At 37.1% G+C, this 21,851-nt stretch overlaps 3 protein-coding genes and 1 long non-coding RNA gene across 4 annotated transcripts; 2 read left to right on the top strand and 2 right to left on the bottom strand.

Moving 5' to 3' along the window:
- The first annotated feature begins 224 nt into the window (after positions 1–224).
- LOC120330993 (uncharacterized) lies at positions 225–1,475 on the top strand. The gene is made up of 2 exons (XM_039397998.2): positions 225–383; positions 650–1,475. The coding sequence occupies exons 1-2, from the start codon at positions 355–357 to the stop codon at positions 1,122–1,124; spliced, it is 504 nt and encodes a 167-aa protein (XP_039253932.2). The 5' UTR covers positions 225–354; the 3' UTR covers positions 1,125–1,475.
- Positions 1,476–3,109: 1,634 nt separating this feature from the next.
- Positions 3,110–8,214, top strand: LOC120331092 (uncharacterized). The gene is made up of 4 exons (XM_078114011.1): positions 3,110–3,337; positions 4,990–5,072; positions 5,441–6,876; positions 7,719–8,214. The coding sequence occupies exons 2-3, from the start codon at positions 5,050–5,052 to the stop codon at positions 5,871–5,873; spliced, it is 456 nt and encodes a 151-aa protein (XP_077970137.1). The 5' UTR covers positions 3,110–3,337; positions 4,990–5,049; the 3' UTR covers positions 5,874–6,876; positions 7,719–8,214.
- Positions 8,215–13,741: 5,527 nt separating this feature from the next.
- LOC144424350 (uncharacterized) lies at positions 13,742–14,795 on the bottom strand. The gene is made up of 2 exons (XR_013476639.1): positions 14,541–14,795; positions 13,742–13,865 (listed from the first exon to the last, which is right to left on the bottom strand). It is a non-coding gene; the product is annotated as an uncharacterized LOC144424350 (long non-coding RNA).
- A 1,887-nt stretch (positions 14,796–16,682) lies between these two features.
- Positions 16,683–18,197, bottom strand: LOC120330904 (target of EGR1 protein 1-like). The gene has a single exon (XM_039397889.2). The coding sequence runs from the start codon at positions 18,153–18,155 to the stop codon at positions 16,758–16,760; it is 1,398 nt and encodes a 465-aa protein (XP_039253823.2). The 5' UTR covers positions 18,156–18,197; the 3' UTR covers positions 16,683–16,757.
- Between the last annotated feature and the right edge of the window lie 3,654 nt (positions 18,198–21,851).

The raw sequence follows: 21,851 nt of genomic DNA, 5'->3' as shown, positions 1-21,851 counted from the left end.
AACCAGCGTTATGTGTAATCATCAATAGAGACAAGGTAGCCATAATCTAATAAAATATTGCAACTACATGCCTAGAACCAAGTCACGAAGTATGTACTTGTGATTTGTACATTGATCAGTTCAGTTCAGAATGCCTTAACGGATTGGTAGAACATCTGGTCAATATGAATCGTAACTAAGTTATAATGTACGATTCCGGGTTTATTTTTGTGTTAAACAAGTTCTATTTTGAACATATTAATTTTGGTAATTATTTGCCGTTTTTGCAGTTACAGTTATTTGCAGAATAATTTATAGTTATTCCAGCCGACGTTATTTAACCTACCTAGCTCATGCTTGGAAATTGAACTCCAGATGCATACCGGACATGTAAACTATTCTGGGTGAGTTTATTCATTTCAGTGAAAGTAATGTAATAACATGGGTTGAAAAATCTTAGCGTGAGAATTCAGTTGCTTGATACCTAACGTTTAAATGTTTAAGGCGCTGTACACGCGGCCACTGCTTTATGATCTACTAGATTGCAAGTACCGTGAACTTTTGGGCTCAGAATTGCCAAATTATGTAAGATGGTGGGCACGGTATTAAATTTCGAGATTTATATTTGTTTCATTATGTCGCTATTGAAATACCTCTATTTTTATTTTAGCTTTCCGCCAAAAGAAATTCTTTTACAACGAGCGCGAACACTCTCCACAATTGGTTTAGTGCTCAGCGCCATAGGACTGGCAATTTTGGTTGCTGGCGCTATCTCTGCTGTGTTTATCATTGGACCTGGTATTATGGTGATTATTGCAGGCGGATTATTAATATTTGCAGGGCATAGAAAAACTCTTGAAGCAAATAGGACGGAGGGACAAATGTTAACGACCCCTAACCTCCAGTGCCCAACTGACGTAAACACACCGTACATAAACCATCCGCCAATTCTAATACGTCAACAATCTAGCTCTGCAGAATTATATCACAATCAACAAGGCTCATTTGTAACATCCACGTACTGGGTTCCAGGCCCAGCAACATCTCATCCAACTTTGACGCCTACGCTGGGTGAGCCACCACCACTCAGCAATGTACCAACGGAACCCCCACCTTCGTATGATGATGCTTCAAAAATGAAATGAATCTATGTCTCCTTTTTTCGCTCATTAATGTCACTTGTTTTGCGCAATAACCTGCTGTACTCTGAATGTGGTGGCAGATGTGAGTAGTTGCAATAAATTGGAAGACAGTGGAAAGTTTCTTGGGCCTTTCATGTACCTCATTTGTTTGTTTGCAAAATTTGGGTTATTTGCTTCAGAGAAACTTTCGCCGACTTGTGAAAATTGATGTTCTGATTCTGTGCTGCGGTGCAGCTAAACGTTTGAAATTGATATAATATGCTGAAGGCTAAATATTTAGTAATACATTGAATTTATATTGCAATGTAGCAGAAGAAAAAAGAATGAATAAATGTAGGAAAATACCGAGGCAGAGATGCCGACTATTATTGAGAAGTTGAGAAAGGAAGGTGAATCAGAATGTAAACGGATCAATCGCCGGATCTGGCCCATCAAATTGTTTCATCCGGCCCACTCGTGTCTGCTAAAATTATGACCATGATTTTTATGGATATAAATTTTTGTTGAAAATATCGATGAAAATAACAGCATAATGACCCCGATTGTTAAATTGTGCTCATTATTATACAAACGTTAGCGTAGCTGTTGGACTAGATTTTATAAATAGATTTTTTTTTATACATAGTTTTGATATTGAGTTTTGAGCCTCCAAGTCTATTATCTCTAACTGGCCCACTCAGTAAAGTAATTGCCCACCCCTGAATTGTAATTAATAAGAACACCTAAATATTTCTACGCACCAGTAATATCAGTCCCATTCTCAACATATGTCGCTATCTTTATTTCCAAACAGGTATGAACATAGGGATCGGTATAAAGATGAGTTAAAACATTCCGACTGATTTGTAGAAAATATTAAAGTTTCAATTTGAAATACACAAAATCTCCATATTATGTTATATATGCAGCACTTTCAAAGCCATGTCTGAATTTCATAAAACTGCTCTTGAAACACACAGAAATATAAATTTTAAATAGAATGAAACGTATAGCCCGAAACCTTTCATCTATAATTTATATATTCGAATGATTACATGCTTAACTTGTTCGCATGATTCTCAACCTATTTTTCTTTCGTGGCCCATTTTCGTTGCACAAAAATTCTGTTGCCCAATAACTTTTTCATGCGAGGGAAAAAACGATGTTTTACAGAATTAGACACTTTCACTTTAATATTTAGAATGCAAATTCCCCTTTAGTAACAAAACACAGCATCATAGTTCATTGCCACAATTGAAATTTAACTATAGCGACACAAATGAAACTAAATTTTTCAATAACTTTAGTAATATTTAATAGGTTTGTGGCCACCTTGAAAATGTTTCTGTGTGACAGTGGGCCGGCAGTTGGAGCAATAATGTTCTTCCAGTTTCAAATCTGTGTTGTCAACTCCGTTGTTTATGAACTGCACGATCGGACAGGCATATGTATAGCAGGGTACTCGAAGTTGCAGCAAACCCATAAATATTCAATGAAAAGCTGGTTTTTAGCTTTAATAATGAGTCTAAAAAACTATTAGTACAGATTGTAGCACTGTCATGGACTTCCGCGCGTCTGACTTCTGTTTATTTTTCTCAACTTGGATCCACTAGTCTTGGGCTAGTTTTCGCATTTATGAACGCCTGATCTTCGGACTAAATTGGCACTTGATTTGCGCGTCCATTCCATTGAACACCCTGTCCCAACCTCTGCTATTATGAGTTGTACGAACAAGACTAAAAAGAGGTGCGCACAAATTTCATGATTGTTTTGTATGAAATAGTTCGATAGCTCTCACAAGTCAACTTATAGGCAATCCTCATTTTTAATTTCCACCCAGCAAAAGTCTATCGTATGCATATTCCCAACAGCGGCTTGTCCTCTGTCTCTTCTATGCAGACTAAGCTCTTTAAATAAATACCCGTCATTCTCCACGATACCCGTGTGTTGAATCATGCGAAATGGGCAGTAAATTCAGCCATTTGTCAAGCTACCATTTTAAATCACCGAGAACGAAACATGAGCCGCCAAGTTCTATCTTCTATAACTAGTGGACAAAGTTTTTACAATAGCTTTATTATCACGACGCCTTTTGTCTTCGGTAGGCTAGGTTGCGTTCTCCCTGGATGTCTTCTCTCGCATTTGTAGATTCGAAGTGGACTCATACTTCTGTTCAGAACGTACGCCGGGGAAACGAGTCTGAATTGAAAAGCTGCTGCTGTTTTAGTTTTTTCGAAGTAAGTGTAGTAATTATACAATTTAATTAAAAATTCCTTTTTATTCAAAAAATATGAGTTTTTTCGGCTTTTTTATTTTCGTCCTTTTTATTCCAAACATGCAAATCATATCGTGCGTGTTGTGCAGATTAGTTCGTTTTTCTACCAGTACAGTACCATTATATGTGTTTCTTTAATTCATTTAGAATTGTGTTTGAGCCAAGCATCGTGTAAACTCATTCAATAAAAATCGGCACCTAAATATTTCTACACTAGTAATATCAGTCTCATTCTCAACATATGTCGCTATCTTTATTTCCTAACAGGTATGAACATAGGGATCGGTATAAAGATGAGTTGTAGGTTTTTAAGTAAAACATTCCGACTAAATTGTAGAACGCATTGAAGGAAATCGCCTGATTGCAATTTAAGTATTCTCTCAGAAAATTGCCAAAACTTGAATAGAAATTTGCAGGCACGATATATGAAGTTGTGAGCCAGCGGTACGTGAAATGTTTTTAAAATGTTGCATATTTCTTCGTTCAAAATACCGCTTATCATGCGACTCTTAAAGCATGGCGCCAACTTCTTAATCACATGATATTTATTAAATACTAATGTGACACACTGAATAATGTATATGTTGGAGTAGGGGTAGATAAATAATTCCAATCGCCATTTTGTTGGCCTTTTCTGTAGAGGTTTTATCGAACACAGTTAATAAGACTTGAGTGCGAAAATAAGCTTATAAGCGTTTCGAAGTAGGTGTTATATGTTAATATCAGTTATGTTATTCTATGCCAACTCGTCTGATGGTAGTTACAATGCAATAAACGTACAAACAGTATTCAAATCTTCACATGAAATTGAAGTATTCGTCGTAACATATGATTCACTCATAAAATCACGTTATGAACAATATTATGCTTTGTCATGCCGTAACAATAGGTCACGGGACTTGAATCGTCACCGATTGGACTTTTGTTCATGAGGGACAAGTATGGGCAACGTATGCTATATTATACGGTATAAGACGAATATGCCTGAGATGAAGTTCGAACTTTAAAATTAATATCATGTGGAAATATATTGCGATAGTAGTTTATATAATGCGAGTTTCCATCATCGCCGTTTACCTAGAATCCCGTGAGAGATCTAGTATAAGATTATGAAGTTTGACCAAAGCACATATTGCAAAATGATTTTGAATTAAACTACAAACAAGAAAATTGTAGATTTATAAATGCCGTGAGCAAATGCTATATGGGGAAGTTGAGAAATTCATACATAAAAGTATGCTCAAAAACAATTACCCATCTGCAAATAACATGGTAGGTTATAATACCTCACTCATTTAAGAAAATGTCTAATAAGACCATGTTAAACACAACACAGAGTTAACATATCACAAATTTAAAGTGTGATTAGAGTACCTCATCGTCCTGTTTACTTATACTCAGTGTCACAAGGTAAGATTACTCATGTTTTCAAACCCCATTCGGTGTTTTGTCAGTTTCCTCGAATTTCCATGTGTTCGTCTTGTGTGTTGTAATCATTATTCTGTTTCATGGCGAAGTTCAAACTAAAATATCTGATCTATCTACATAAACGCAATATTTGAGTTCCAAGATGGCCCATATAATACATAAATATGTTATATTTTTTTTTGCTAGTTCTTCAGTTTTCCAGAAAACACACTTTAACAATTGGATCGAATCGGATAAAACTTCAATATGGTGCGAAGGACGGGGCGAAGGTAAGCAGCTGAACATAAATAGATTTTTCGGTACTCCCATAGTGTATGTACCAGGTTAGGGTTAGGCCATAATTTTATTTTGATTTTCCTTATTCTAGTTCTATTACAAGTTCTGTCTGTGTTAGCCGAGTGAATATAACCCTTGCCCATAGGCTTCAGTCCCGTTACACAACTTGATGTAAAGTGGGCGGACAAAATTAGTTACCTTCCTATTGGTGCACACACTTCTGAAGTGCGATTTTTCTTATCTTATGACACGTTTTATTTCACTAACCCTCCCCTGTATTGAGGTTTATTACCAACTGCTATCCGCACGACAATGGCGTAAAAATTTGTCAACTCGTAAATGTGTAATTGTTTTCGTTCAGAGTGAACGTATCACTACTAAGCAAGGAAAATTTGCTCCGGCGCCAGCAGTGTTGCCTGCTATTTGCCATTTTGTTCATTGTTGGTGGAATTTCTATGATAATTGTGGCCATCGTACTTGGAACATTTTATCTCATTGGACCTGGAACTACATTAATCGTATGGAGTGTTCTATGTGGATGTGGAAGTTTTAGGTACTATCAGTTGTACGTCAATGCTTCAAGGGCGCCACAAACAAGTCACGCGGAGGCTCAAAGACAAACGCAGCTTCCTCAAGCATACACAAATGCAGGGTTAAATCAATACGGAGACAATTCATCCTCTTATTTTGATCCAAACGCTCCGGTGTCACCGCCATATGGATACACCAGTCCTGGTACCAATGCAGCACCTCCAACGTACGAATCGGTCACAGGTTACACAAATTGGAAATAAAACTTTATTGTCAGGTTCGATAATTTTCGAAGTTTATTTAGAGTAATTTAGGCCATAGTCATATGTTTTCAAGAATCAAAGCATTCATCTCGAATCTATAACTAGATAGACACATGAATTTGTACTTTTTGTATGTAAAAATGGGCATTAAATATTCTTCCACTTCAATTTCGAGCTATTTTGAATGAATATCGTAGGCTACATAAACTACTCATTATGTTACACTACGTGAGTGGTAGTGGATTAAATGATGAACTCATCTGACAGAGCTAAATCGTAAGATACCTGGCCTGAAGTATTAAACATAGATATATTAATGCGTTCACAATTGGGCTCTTTCACTCTTTATTGTTTAAAAGTAAAATAGCTAGGTAGGCTTCCAGCCATCGGCGAAGCGAAGCACTTTCACCCACTCCGGCTATGAATACTACTAAAGTGTCTGTTATCGTGAACAATGAAAATCAATTCTGAATACATTGTCGCTCGCACAGCAAACGTTGACAGAAGTGTTTACCACAAAAAATTTGATATTCAGCTGTATACTTTCATCGTGCGTTTTGCAATCTAAATCTTTTGCATTATTCTTATTATAAATTGTATGTTTATATACAATATATTGTATTTTTATTACTTTTTTATTTATTTTTATTAATAGGTAAGTTTGTAAATATATATATAACTACGTCAGAGGTGACACGAGTTATTGTTAGTTTTTATCTCAGATGACAATAGCTACTATTTACAATATTGTTTGTAGAAGGTAGATCGCCAAACAAAGTCGATTATCATGAATGCGGTAAGTGTTTTCACACTCTGTACTTCTTGATGTGATGGATGTAATAGTGATATAGCCTACATAATTGCAAGCAGTCGACATTAATTTCTGAAATTGAAAACTTGGAAATAGTATTTGGCGTAAAATACCGACAAAACGGAGTGTTGGGGTATAAAAAGAAGGTGCAGTACCAAGCGATATTATGGTAGAAGTTGAGTTACTTCATGGGTAAGTTAGAAAAACTTAGTCTAATTATTTCAAACACTTGATCTGAAGTGATGGTGTTGTCTTTGGGGGATTCGTATTGGCAGCAATACCTAATAACACTATACAGTACGAGTAATAATATATTGATGAGTATTAGTAATATTGAATATACAGAAACATAATTAGTTGTGGGAGGATATTGTTGTTAGGTTCAATGATGATTGCTTTAGCGCCTCGCGGACAGCTATTTCCATATACAGCAAATTGTCGAGGGGATGGATCATGAAGCAATTGTCAAATTTGACGCGTCCGTTACAACAACTATTGATTTTGACTGAAAATATGCTCCGTCGTGCGAAACGTGTTTAATTCGATTTTATATTTAGGAATAAAAAAATAATTTTCTAACATTGTACTCTGTGCGGCCTTATTTTACTATTGAAAGCGAAATTTCCCCTAACATTGGTTAAAATGATTATTCTACGTTGCAGTATGAAAATGTGCCACCATTAATTCAAATGAAGTAAAATTGAAGTGCCTGAAATGCGGCGAAATTTTCTCTGTTTTCAACCCAACCCTATTTAATTTATTGTTATTTGAGGACTTTAGTCGTCTCATTGTAATTTAACCACGATTTTTTTCAATTTTTATTTATAATAAAAAAAATATATCACATGATTTATTCGAATTTCGATACATTTCATTTCATTATCAGTTACAAAAAGGTTATTTCAACTGGGCAAACCCCAAACGCTCATAGCAGCCTGAATTAACGAAAAGCTAGTTTTGTAGTCTATTAGGCTATGGCCGATCACGTAGGCTACATAATTCAATCGGGTTTTAATGAAATTTATCTTTTCCAGACTACGCAGCAAAGCGGTAACTCCCCGGGAACTTGAGAAACGGGAACAATATTGTATTGGTTTCGGAATTGCTCTCGCTGCTATTGGAACAATCACGATAATAGTAGGAGCCGCAACGTATTTGTATGCTCTTATTGGGCCGGGAGTCATCGCATTTGCATTTGGTGTATCCAGTATTGTTATCTGTGGACGGCGATTGCGCCGAAATAACAAGTCACGGCAATATCACCTCCCTGTGACACGCAATGACAGGGACACTTTGGATGTGGTTTCCCACAATTCTGATCTTGAACGCGAAATATTGTAAAAGAATGGATATATATAGGTTAATCTAGTTTGTCACTTAGGGGTGAATAGAACAGAGTTACGATGATTCGCACGATATCCACACAAATACCAACGCGATAACTTTTGTAGTGGATGAGTTGGAAATCAATCTGGAGTCAAATTAGTTAACTCGATACCACGTCACGGGATCAACGAACCTAGGGCTGTGAAATACTGAGTATTGTACCGGTAATAGTTTAAAAATATGTTTATCATCAATAAATAGCTTGATAGATTCAAACTCTTTTGTATTGTTTACCTACCTGTATTCTATTTTATTCATCCAAAGTCCCGCTAGTTTACCACGCGGATTCTTTCCTCGAAAACTGCTGGCAGGTCGGATTCATCATTATCATTTAGTAAGGTAGGCAGAAGACGGCGGGCCCCAAGCCTCGACAATTTTGTACTATTATTCATTTCAAGCCATTTTTAAATTGTGAAAAAACAAGTTTCAAAAAGTTTTTAATATTCCGGAGAACGCGGTTGCTCGCGCGTTTAAAATACTTCGCTTTCAAATAACAACGGATTCTTTGTTTATCTCTAAGCTTTGAAATACTTATACAAATAAAATTCTCCTTGTAGTAAAATAGAAAATATACGAAAAAATACATGGTGCTTCCAGTCCGTATGAATCGGGCCTTAACACTGTTTTGGGACATAATTTTATTTTTAAGATATAAGGTCGATGACATAATTAATGATACCCAGATGGGTGTGGAGTATATAATGTTGAACAATTTTTTTTTAAGTGTTTTCAAGTATTCGTACCAAGATGAAGCACATCCTGGATCTCAATCTGGTACACTACAATGTTAAGGTTGTGCGCCATCTTGGTACGGATACTTCGGGAGCACCTTTTTGTTAATATAAACAATTATTTCATGACTACATGGGCTAAATTTGGATACATAGTAACATTAAATCTCCTTACAATGTCAGAAATTCAATTTTAGTAGAATAAATGGTAGGTTATTTCACCGATATAAGCCAAGACCCATCGACAGCATCTAGCCACTTTCTTTTGCACTCTTGAAACTGCATTTGGGTTGCTTCGGGCATTTCGTTTTCCTGCTCAGAGGTTAAGGACTTAGAAAACATTTTAGTAGTTGAAATGGATTGGAATATTCGACCTCCACTTTCACTCCGGACGAAGCCATGTAAAACCACTCACTGGTATCTAACGATGTGTAACGTGTTTTCTTTTGGAAGAACCGGAACTCTTCAGGTGCAACATTGACTTTGGCCAAATTAATATATCCTTGTGGAGATAGAAGGTATGCGTATGCGAAACCGAGATGTGCATCTGTTATGCCAACATAGTTGAGTCAAACATGTTGATCACTAGAACATCACACACATTCTCCTGCGTGCTTCGGTTGCACGTAATGCGCACGTTTTTGTGCACATGTATCAAATTCCACTTGTTCATTGACCTATAGGATTTGACGAGCTTTTGTGTAGGATTTCATTTCATAGAATTTGTATGCTGTTCTAAAGAATACTAGTTTCTGCTTTTTCATTCATTCAAACCGCGTGTTGGAAGTAAGTTTTGTAATATTGCGTGTTGGTTTCCAACTTGTTTATCTATATCAGGGGTTTCCAAACTCATTTAGTCGCGGGCCAAAATTTCAAGACGAGGATACTCGCGGGCCAGTGAAGGGGAGTGACCAAAAGAGCGTGACGTAACGGCTGGCGTTTGAACGCGCCCTGAAAAATTTTTGAAAAATGGGCATCAAAATAGGCCGCAAGATTGATTTTAGATACACGCAGTATCGCAGTTTGTTATGTAATAAAATTAATAAGTATAATAGTTAGATGATAGAATACCCGAGAAATACCAAGTACGACTTTCAACAAGGATTTGCAACTGATAGCTACTAATGAAGTTACTTGCTCATCTGAAATACGGCTTCGTATAAATGGCTACTCATATCATAGTCAAGTTTAATTTTCCATCCAGTAAAAATAACAAACAAAATTAGGAAGAAAAGTAAAATTGACACACATTTTTACTGGGAAGCAAAGTCGCTAGGAACTGATTATTAAGCAGCACCACCCAAGGTTTGATATCTAATTAAGTTTGTAGTTGAAGTTTTTAGAACACTGGTATCTCTGGTGAGTACGGCTTAGGCAGCTGAACTACCAATATTATCCAATGACACAGAGATTGTACGAGATGACCCCAGATAGCGAATCATGGTTTGTTTTGTTAGAAATGGCATCCAATACTTGCAGCGTGCATTCGCGGAAAAATTCCCCTTCAACAAACGGACGATTCTTTTTTAGAGATGTTGTGGGCTACAATATAACTGGTCAATAACGTGGATTCACTTTTATTTGACTTTTTTTGAACATGTTCGTTTGACTTTTATATGAATCTAACAATGAATTAAATTTTGAAATACGCCGCTCACCCGTCAAATGATCATAATTTGAAGAATGCTTCGTCTCATAATGGCGCTTGATGTTGTATTCTTTCAGAACAGGAATAGTTTGTTGGCAAGGAAGACAAATCGCTGAAGTTTGATTCTTTTCAATAAAGAAATAAGAACGCTGCCATTTATCCAAAAAACGTCTGTTTTCAGTGTCTAGTTTCCGTTTTTGTGACATCTTTAAGCTTTCTTAATATAGGGCTGATAACTAAAATACTGCCGTACGTAATCCTATAATACCGGTACGTATATAGGGTGCCGGTATAATTGAATTTTTATGATTATACACGGGCTTGAATTGTGGTAATGACGTAACAATTGACGGCATCTAACAATTGACGCACAAAGATGAACGTAATTGGCCCGCGGGCCGCGGTTTGGGAACCCCTGATCTATATCCATCACTTGACATCCTTAAATCGGTGCTGCCAGTAAATCTGTAATACAGTAAGATCAGCATCATCTGCAATAATAAAAACAGCAGTACCCACTCAAATGACAGTTGGGGGATGAATACCCATATTACCTGCTCCATCGCGTGGCGTTTCAATATATGAAACCTGCCTCTTACCAGTTTACATGAGTGTCAATTGGTATCTAAGCTCAGCCAGAGACAAAAAGTTTTGGACTGCGGTTGGCGTGACGAAATGTTTTTGAATATATAGTCTACAATAAGATTATTTGATTGCAAATTACGGAAAGTTATGCCTTATATGTCTTTTCCCATTGCACTATTCCTTTACTGATATTCGATGATATGACGCTCATGTGACATAGTTTTTTAAGTGTGTAGATAGGTATAATCTCTTCCTTGCTGCGTATATTTATCGGAGAAGTTCTGTGGCGTGGTTGTCAAATGAAGACAACATGGAAGTATTTTTCCTACTTCTCTACTAATCTCAAACCTTTCCATTTTATGAAAACCTATTCCAATCAACCTTTTCCTAAAACATCCCCAACAACGACAATTAATTCTGTCCTTAAACTTCCGAAACAAACACATAAAATCATCAACAGATGCATATCACCAAGTCCTAAGTAGATATTGCTGAATTGATCTTTATTTTACCATTTTTTATGTAGCCTAATGCTTCTTGGTAAACCTGTAATCTATATATATCGTAAATACAGCACATTTGACTATGTTGTAGTCTTATAGAGGACTTGCACGGGTCACGTGACTTTGTTACTGGACGGCAATAAAACAAAAACGTCCATTTGGCTCCTGTCAGTTGCAAGTCGGATTATACGTTTCCGTTTTGTTTGGCTGTTGAAAATGGTTATTTCGTATTGTTCCGTTGGCTGTACGTATAATATATAGACAACGAAATGGATCTTAAGTTATATTCCACTGATTTCAAAAGATCCGGAACGTCGCGCAATGTGGATATCATCTATTGGCTATTGGCAGAACTGCTTGGTGTCAAGTCCAGAAGCTATCTCACTTGTGTTTCACTGTTTGCGGACAGCACTTCGTTGATGGTGAGTGATAATGTGGTGATAGTGTGCCGTTATCAATTTCTTTAAATATTCACAAGCTCCTTCATTTCAATGGAAAGCAGATTACAAACTACTGTTATTGGTAGGCATGGGCGTGGGCCTACTTGCAGTTGCAGACTTGACTTGTGTAAGGAATTAATAATAACCAGAATTCAATTGAATTCGCCATCTAAGAATACGCTCGCCACCGCATCTCTGATCACTCTGGTAGTTTCACAGCTTTCAATCCCATGCGGGGATAGTTATGTGCATGAGGATTGCAGCTCTACTCCCAACGAGGGTGGTTCACATGACCGCTGATCGGTTACGACCATTCCCCACCATTCAAGTCCATGCTTCTGGAAACAAATAATTGGCTCCCCCCCCAGATAAATCCTATCCTAATGGTGCTTGGTGGATTGGTGGAGATAAAGTGTCCATTGTGCTCTAACGAAAGCAACTTCAAGACGACCCTATCAAGAAAAAAAAATTGTTTCGGTGGGTCTGGTAGTGAAGGTTTCAGTCTAAAGTTGGACACCGATACTACAACCAGATACAGTTGCCACTGCAACTTAGCGAGGCGTAATATTGCGACTTTGTGATCTGAAAGAAAATTCTGATGGGTAGCCGACTAGCCGCAACATTTTGTTTAAAGAATATTATGAGATATGACTTAAGAGTCTAAACTTTTATTTGAGAGGAGTGTAACCCAAGCTAATTTGCAAATGGTATTCATGGTACCAAATGTATCACACACTTTACAGTGATTATGAATTATATTTGAAAAATAAAGCACATCAAAAATATATTTTTAAAAAACAATTGGTTTTATCTGCAGATACTAGGTTGATATTGAGATTGACCATTTTAATGCTAAATTTTCTTTAGTCAAAAGGCACACTTGATCCGCAAAGATTTGTGAATGCGCACAGTACACCAATTTGTCTAATGTGTTAGGATAGGATAGGATTTACATATTTATCCCGGGGGAGAGGAAAGCCGATAAGACGGCTTATCCATATGGCGAACCACGTCCTCTCGTCCGGTTACCATTCCAAGTCGGGTATGGGATTAGTTTTTTACTGTATTGTTTTTTTTTTCGGAAGCATGGACTTGGTGGTGGAGGAAGCCGTAACCGACCAGCGGTTACGTGAACCACCCAACGACGGCGAGGAGTCCAGCAATCTTCTCGCACATAACCATCCCTGCATGGGATTCGAACCTGCGAACCCACGCAGAGTAATTAGAGATGCGGTGGCGAGCGTATTCCTAACGCTTAGCCCGTTGAGCCACACCACCGCCGCCGTGTTGATTCCATAGGCGAGAGGTTGTGGATCGGTGCTGCTCAGAATGGGATATTTTTGCCTATAAATGCATATTACGTGTTTCACATGAATCCATCGTGCTCAGATTCGACTGTTTTCAAGGTCTGAAGGCTCCAACAGCCTAATTTTATCGGTACACAAGAGAATTTTCAGTGTGGCATGCATGGGTCAGTTGGAGTCACTGACCTCAAGATATCTATAGGCAAGGATAAGATAACCTGGAAGTAACATTCCATAATTTAGAGTGAAAAATGTATCTGCCTCCACGGCCCTTTCAAATGGAAGATATGATGCATAGGGGGTAATTTCTATCAAATATTTTACAGTATTATGGTTCTAGTGAAAAGGGGTGTAGGCGGCTTCTTTTAATGTGTGGTAGGTCTAGTTGAAAGACACATTAAATGTTTATGCTAACAACTGTAAAGTATTATTGCAGTTAACAGAATTTGTTGAAATGATCCTGCCTTTTGCCTTTCTTCAAAACCCCCCTTTTTCTAACTATTTTCTTCTTCTCTGGAGATGGCGAAAATTCAAATATCGATGGGACATATAAGCAGCTGATAAAGGGTTATCTTCCCTTTTTCCTGAAAATAAATTAAACACTAATCATCATTTGACAGTGCCAAGTTTGTGTAGCAGATCAGTAATAAATTACCTGCTAACTAATAAAACAATCAGACAACAATCAGAAGTGACCATTAATGAAGATTTCTTTCAATTTAAAATGCAACTATGCCTACCAATGTGGGTGGTTTTTAGAATAGAATTTATCTGTGGTTGGGGACAGATTGCAAGGTGCAACATCGTACGATTACCATTCTATGTCGGGATTAGTTAGCCAGTTATTTGTTTTAGAAGCATGGACTTGATGATGGGGGATGTGGTAATCGACCAGCGGTCGTGTGAACCACCCTCAATGGGAGGAGAGCTGCAATCCCCTCGCACATAACTATCCCCGCATGGGATTGGAACCTGTGAAACTCCCAGGGGGATCAGAGATGCGGTGGCGAGCGTATTCTTAGATGGAGAATTCAAACTTTAGTTATCTATTCAACTTTTCACACTTACTAATAGATTACCTGCTAACTAGCGAAACAATACCTTATGGCAATTATTGATTAATAACCTTACACGAGTCAAGTCTGCAAGTAGGCCTACGCCTCGGCCTACCAATAACAGTAGTTTGTCATCTGCTTTCCATTGAAATGAGGGAGCGTATGAATATTTAAAAAAATTGATAACGGCACATTATGACTCACCATCAACGAAGTGCTGTCCGCAAACAGTGAAGCACAAGTGAGATGGCTTCTCGACTTGACACCAAGCAGTCCTGCCAATAGATGATATCCACATTGCGCGACGTTCCGGATCTTTTGAAAACAGTGGAATATAACTGAAGATCCATTTCGTTGTCTATACTATACGTACAGCCAGCGGAACAATACGAAATAACCATTTTCAACAGCCAAACAAAACGGAAACGAATAATCCGACTTGCAACTGACAGGAGCCAAATGGACGTTTTTGTTTTATTGCCGTCCAGTAAACAATGTCACGTGACCCGTGCAAGTCCTCTATGTTGATCTCACATTTTTGATATGGGTTCAACGAATACCTAAAAGTTATTGATTTTATTTCCTAGTAAATTTGGTGCTTCTGTAGTTTGTGCACCAAGATGAACACAGTATGTGTAGTATGCGTACCAGGTTGGGTTCAGGTTGTTCGCCATTATCGGGTATTCCGATTATTGTCTGGCAAAGGTTAAAAAAAAGACCACTCTAAATTTAGTTGTCGGTGTTTTTTAAGTTTAACTGATTAAGTATTTTGAAACAACATCGACGTGAAAGAGTTAGTACATGCAGCCCCGTAAGGTGGTTTGAAATTAATCACGCAGGAAATGCAACAAGAGGGGATCCACGTTCATTCGTCGGTGTAATTTCTAGTAATAACCATTAATAATAATTGATAAATAAACATTACATTAATTAATAAACGATGTTGGTTGGCTAATTCGCAAAATTCATATGGTACATAACCATCATTAATAGGTAATTTGAAACTCCGAAATTACCAATCTGTTAAATTAGATATTAGAACCCTGGGCTGCGAGTTTTGGTCCCCCGCGGCCTCCCTTATTTAGTAGAACTGCAAATATCATTTCAACCTAATTTGTGTGCGATTTTTTTTACTGGCTGAAAAAAATAAACTTGACTGGGCATCCAACGTCTCGTCTATGTTGTGAGGGTCGGACGAACCTCCCCTCGTCATTTTATTACATTTGGGACGCTCAGCATCACACTAAAACTTATGGAGAAGACAGGTACTCATGATAATACCATCAATCAATCAATTTTATTCGGTCACTCTGATACAAACAAAACACAAAACAACAACAAATGGACAAACAAAATACAGAGGACCTGGAGGACGGGCATAACTTAATAAAAAAGTTAAATACGCACAAGTACGTGCCCGTCCCCCAAAAACAGAATAAAACAAAAACACGATGTAACATCGGGCAACAACTTATAAATTCAAATTAAAATGTGCGACGTGTATGTGCTTTTCCTATACAGATATATGGATTAAAACACTTGCTGACGAAAAATGGTGATGTTGTGGGCCTACTTCAATTATATTGCAAAAATAACACAGTGACAAATTTTTTTTTACTAAAAGACAAGCTTGGTAAATGGATTGGATGTTCCATAGCAGTCTATGCACAAATCATGGATTGGGGTGTTGGGTTCTTTTGTCGTTTTCGGTTGGTTCACTTTAAAATCATTGTATCCGTTCCAATGCTTCCAACATTAATATCGAATTTCCACGCACGACCACCATTCAGCCATTCCAACAGGTGCAGTGATCCCATCTTTTCTACGCTCTGTTCCATCATACACGACTAGATTCATAAAAAGACCGAAACCTCGCAATATACCCGTAACAAATCGTCCAACATTCAACTTTAAATCCAATCTTTTATTCATAAACTTCTTTAATTCTAGTGGATGGGCTTTGCTCACGTTGATAATGCGCGATACAGATTACAGATACCGAAACATACAACGCGTAGCATTCACTAGTCTTTTCAAGCTGACACGTCCGCACCCGACGACGGTCGGAACGGAGTTACCATATTACTAGTCATGTTAGATGCAAACTGCATCGAAGTCCAAAACCTTGTTAAGAATTATACTAAGTGAAAGCATAAAACATCTTACATATTCCGGGTTTAAAGTAATCTCTATCCCTTAGAAATTATCTACACACCCACAAATTAGCATTGCAGAAATAAAATTGGTAACAACAAAACCATAATTTTTTTGATACTTGGTCTTTGGAGGCGATATTAATAGCAAAGCATCTATTTGAGTTTGACCTATCAACTTTGAGTAGGCAGATATACGAATTAATTTTATTTTGAATGGCTTACACTAAAAATTCAAATATTTGCGATTAACACAGTTACTGCAGCATCATTCAAGAAAGATTCTTAAAATATTATCTTCATGACTCTGTGATGTTTTTGAAAAATGGCTTTTCGTGATCCATAAAGTGTTATTTTTTCCATTCAAGTATACCTTATTTTTAATGGATGATTTGAAGGAGTCACATAAATGTGGGAGTATGGATGAAAATGTGCTAGGCGTCAAGGATTCGCTTTCATTATGTTTTTGCTCATTGGTACTATGAATAGCAGTAAAAACTGCAAAAGAATATCCTGTCAATAATGAATCCAAGCCCGCTCTATGACAAACTGTTCCTTGGGTATGCTTTTCATCAACTGTTTTATCTTCAAGGTTTAAGGTTTGCTCTTCAACATTCATTTTCATGGTTTTTGTGTCACTTTGCCCATTACAAGGTGTTGAGTCATCCGCATCAGAACTCTCATTAGATTGTTTTCTCTTCTTAGATTTCTTGCGTTTACCAATTAATTCTTGGGCAATTATATCAGAAATATTGTGACTCAAATTGCATTTTTCATTATTTTTGCACCATCCATATTTGGCAAAATTCAAACATACTTTGAAATCCTTGGCTTCCGATTCTATTGATGGCACTAAACCAATAAATTCTTCAATAGAGGAATTATTTTCACCCAGGGTAAGTAAAATATGTGGCTTACTTTTTGCAGATCGTCTGTGATTCAAAGTCTGATAACTTTTACATACATATTCCAGAAATGATGAATTAAATTTTTCGAGCAAATGAACGATAACTTTTGTATCATAAATGCCGCTTGGGAACATTTCGCTGACATCCGCAAGAAATACCGAAAGTTTTTTGGGACATGATGCATAGAAACATTGATAAAGGAACACCAAATCAGCAAAACCGTTGTGAAAAACAATTGGTTTCCGTACCCTAATAATCTCATTGAAGATTTTTCTTGCTGATGAATGTGAATCATCAGAACGACTTTTCTTTGGATTAAAATCACCTTTCTTATATTTCAGACCCTTAGAAAATTGCAAGTTGAAATTAAACCCATGCTTCACCAAAAAGGATACAGCGCTAGGATCTATTGTAAAACTGTCATCGCAGAGTAATAATATATTATAAACATTTGCATGGTAACTAATCATGTTTGAAGTTTCCGTACAATCGGTTTCATTCATCTCATTGTTGCCTATATATTTAAAACATGAAATACCAATGGATATGAGGGATCTTGTTTCTGCTGCAAGTCTTAGAGCTTTGTACCGATCATCTGCATTACTCTGAAAGATATGCGAATTACTTCCCAGTCCACTCATCTCGGTATCCAGTGACATAAATGTGGCATTTCGCATGTCATTCTGTAAATTCGGCCAAACTATTTCAAAATTTCGAGCATCAACTTCTACAATACAAGACTTTGGTGCCACTAGCATGTTTTATAGAGAAAATTATACAGTACTGCAATACTCTAATCAAGCTCTGTGAATTAGAAAATTTGTGTAAATAATCACAATAGAGTTAGGCTCTGCTAGGTATGGTATAGTTTGAAACCAGACTATCATGCTCACAGTTCACTATGAGAAGAAACAAAGACTAACGCAACAGAAAAGTTTCATATTTATATCACATTTTGTCACTTTGTGTATGTCAGTATGTAGTAAATAAAAATATCCATTTGTTAGTGCAGTATCCTCATCTAATTTGTACATCCAACCTGTTATGGTAAGGATTTGTACAATCCGCTAACACGCAAGTCAAATAAACATCACATGCGAAGTCCTGCAATTCCTGGCACTGTATGGGCGAACGTTTAACACACATTGCACTTTACAACTCATGCAACAGCACATCTCTGTACTTAACATGACGCTGCAAAAATTGATTCACATGTCAAAAATGTTCCCAATGGTATTTGAGCTTTGTTCAATCAAAAAAATTATTCCAATGAAAAAAGGTGAAAATGAACTATAATGTGAAATAAAAATTGCAATTTACATATCGGAAAATAGCAATATCCATTGGGACAATCTTAAACACTGACTTACAAGTATTTGAATAATCCCAATTTGACATCATCAAATATAATATAGAGTAGGCTACATAAAACTGTAGTGGTAATTTAGTTCGAAATTGACAGAGCACAATATGTCCCCCCGCTTTTTATTTTAGGGAGAATGTTTCCAAATTTAGGGGGTGGTGGAAATTCTGTTATTGATAATGAAACTATTTGTAACTTTTAAAAAATGTGTTATGTATTTGACCTTACGATTTGACTAATCATCTTCACCGGAATATGAGCCACTTTCTGGCTGAACCACTTTTTTTTTTGCAACGGACACATTGAATATGGAAGCAAATTTGTGAGCTGGAGTTCATTTCGACTTCATACCAATTTCTGTATTTAATACAGACAAATAATTTGTACAATGCAACCGTAAATATATTTTAACAGAACATAGATACAACATAGTAAACAATTATGAAACCACTGTATTCATTGAAATATACAATTCAAATAACGAGCAAAGCTTGAGAAAGATGTTCATAACGTCTAATGTATTAAACGAATGCATTTTAATTAAACAAAAATTGTATTTTACTATTAGCACACCAACTACTGTCTCCGACAAATTGAATTGATCTTTCTAGCAAATATATTTGGGAACACTAGCGTGCGAATAGCATTGTAATAATGCTTAGTCATATTATATACATTTTTCGTCCTCCAATCTCAAACCGAGCTGCTTGTTTTTTTTCGTTCGTAACGTTTGTGTTAGCTGTCAGGAGTGTCGGTACTCGGTACCTTATTTTTTTGCGAAAGAATGTTTTCGTATGTAGCACAGAGGGAAAAGACAGCAGTAGAATCATAAAAAAATGAGTTTATCATATGCCGAACCAGGAAGACGATGCTTTAGTACCGGTACCGTAAGTTTGTGCGGACAGACTGACAGTGACATTTGCGGCGCAGCAGATAGGTTTACTTGTTTACCATATTTTCTCAATCCATTCTGCCACTGGTAAAACAGAATAATGTGGAAAGAGTAATATATTAAAACAGTAGAATCTATGAGTAGTCTGTATATAGAACTGATAAATAGTCTAACTTATACGGTAGTTTAACGTCGGAATGTTGTACTGTTGTAAGTTAGAAACTAGGCCTAACTGCAGAACTGAATTCTGGGAGCCAATGACCTTTTGAATATCCTAACTAATATCGCTTGAAGTGGAAATTGTAATGATCCATTTATCTAGACTATAAATTACTGCTAGGGTGGTGTAGCCAGTGGGTGGAGGCTAACTCGTCATGGACCATGGATTTCCTCTCCCCGGGATAAATATGTAAATTCTATCCTATCCTATCCTTCTCGCCATGCGACGGAGGTTAACAGGTATGCCTGCAACTGCACGAAGGCTCTTCTTGTAATGCAGTAATGGGAGATGGAAAGCTGGCTGTTTTACTTACAACTTCAAAAGCGAGGATAAACATATTAAATCAAATGTGTTTGGTTAGAATACTGTGCAAGAGATAACAAAGTGACAGGAAAACGTGCTCATATACCGGTACCGAAAGGCATACCGGTACCGTACGGTACTCGACACGCAAAGGATGTCTCAACTTATCATTTTCATCTAAGCATGCTAAGTATATCACTAATCACCATATTAATTGATTGTGTGAGCACTAAATCAACAGTATACAATCTACAATCTCGCTATTGAAGTTGTAAGTGAAACAGCCACCTTTCCATCTCCCATTACAAAAAGAGCCTTCGTGCAGTTGCAGGCATACCCGTTAACCTACGTCGCATGGCGAGTGGTCCATGGCGAGTTAACCGTCAGCCTAGCCAGTCAGCGGACGATTTCATTCAAACCGCTATAAAACAGAAACCAATATTTCTAACCCGTTAATTTTTTCACCGTAGGTGCATTGGCATTTATTCTACACGCTGAACCTCGAATTAACTTTCTACGACCAGGGGTTAAAGCTATACAAACCACCAAAGTACGACACTCTGAAGCAGTGTTAACTCTAAGCAAATTATGAGTGCGAAAGTGTTTCGCAGTCGAAAAAAAAAGTGCGAAAGTGCTTTTGCCGATTTTAACAAGATAGGTGCCCTAGCCTTTCATATAACCCATTTAAAACGGCATAGATACTCGAAAAAGCGCTCCTCCGGTTAATATTATAAATTAAGGAGGAGCCTTTTCGTTAACCCAGTTCCCTTTAAGCGAATTCATGTTTAATTAAAACAAGCGAATTCATCGCAACGAAATGACATCTGCTAACACCTGCCGTGGACAAAACTTTCATGCAATGTATCACGGTGTCCTTACTCGCGTAAACAGCAAAGACTTTCACACTTGTTACTCCTTCCATCTAACAGACACGAGGCAGGCTGGAAACCATATTAGTTACAGGGTGGATCGTTTGTACAAATCCCGTGCAAAATAATCCCCGCAACCCCTCCCCCCAAATATAAGTAGCAATCAACTAATTAGGGTTAGGTGCGCTGGAAATTCAACTTTTCGATTTATCCCTAAACCTAATCTGATAATTATTAATTTGTGATTTTGAACCACTTTGAAAGTCACCACCCGCTGTTTTAAAAGATAATTCCCTCCGAAATATTACACACGATACTCCCCTGCTTTAGGAGATTGGTTGACCTACTTTCCTTTCAAACTTTTTTCTCCGAAATATTACACAACATCACTTTGAAAATCCTCCCGTTTCGTGAGCTAGCGTGACCTAATTTCTCATTTACATTTATATTATACTATTTCAGAGCTTACCCAAAGACAAGTAATTTTTAAATGTCGACATGCCTTGGTTTGCGTGCGAGTTAGTTTAAATCGTGCAGAAAACATCATATATTGGCAAAATGTTTAGTAATGTCATGTACTTTCAGCATTCATGAATAGCACTCTTTGATATCCTTAACGCTGATATCCTGAAAATTAATGTTGAAAGAGAATTACGCATTCTCAGATATCGGACATCCAGTCGCGATATTCAATTTCATATGCACAAATCTCACATTAATAGTAATTGCTACCCAAGTTTGTAAAGTTTAGAAACCAACAAACAGAAAATAACTTATCCTAAAACACAATTAAAATTCAGTCGGCAA

The sequence above is a fragment of the Styela clava genome, chromosome 6 (assembly GCF_964204865.1).
Source record: "Styela clava chromosome 6, kaStyClav1.hap1.2, whole genome shotgun sequence".
In the NCBI taxonomy this organism is placed as follows: domain Eukaryota; kingdom Metazoa; phylum Chordata; class Ascidiacea; order Stolidobranchia; family Styelidae; genus Styela; species Styela clava.
Note: the sequence above shows the minus strand (reverse complement) of the source record. Positions and strands in the feature narration are given on the sequence as shown.

Excerpts from the sequence above, each read along its gene's own strand:
- LOC120330993 (XM_039397998.2), top strand. The coding sequence starts at position 355 with ATGCATACCGGACATGTAAACTATTCTGG. Across the intron at positions 384-649 it reads GGACATGTAAACTATTCTGG|CTTTCCGCCAAAAGAAATTC; the intron begins GTGAGTTTATTC and ends TTTTTATTTTAG.
- LOC120331092 (XM_078114011.1), top strand. The coding sequence starts at position 5,050 with ATGGTGCGAAGGACGGGGCGAAG. Across the intron at positions 5,073-5,440 it reads GTGCGAAGGACGGGGCGAAG|AGTGAACGTATCACTACTAA; the intron begins GTAAGCAGCTGA and ends GTTTTCGTTCAG.
- LOC120330904 (XM_039397889.2), bottom strand. The coding sequence starts at position 18,155 with ATGCTAGTGGCACCAAAGTCTTGTATTGTAGAAGTTGATGCTCGAAAT.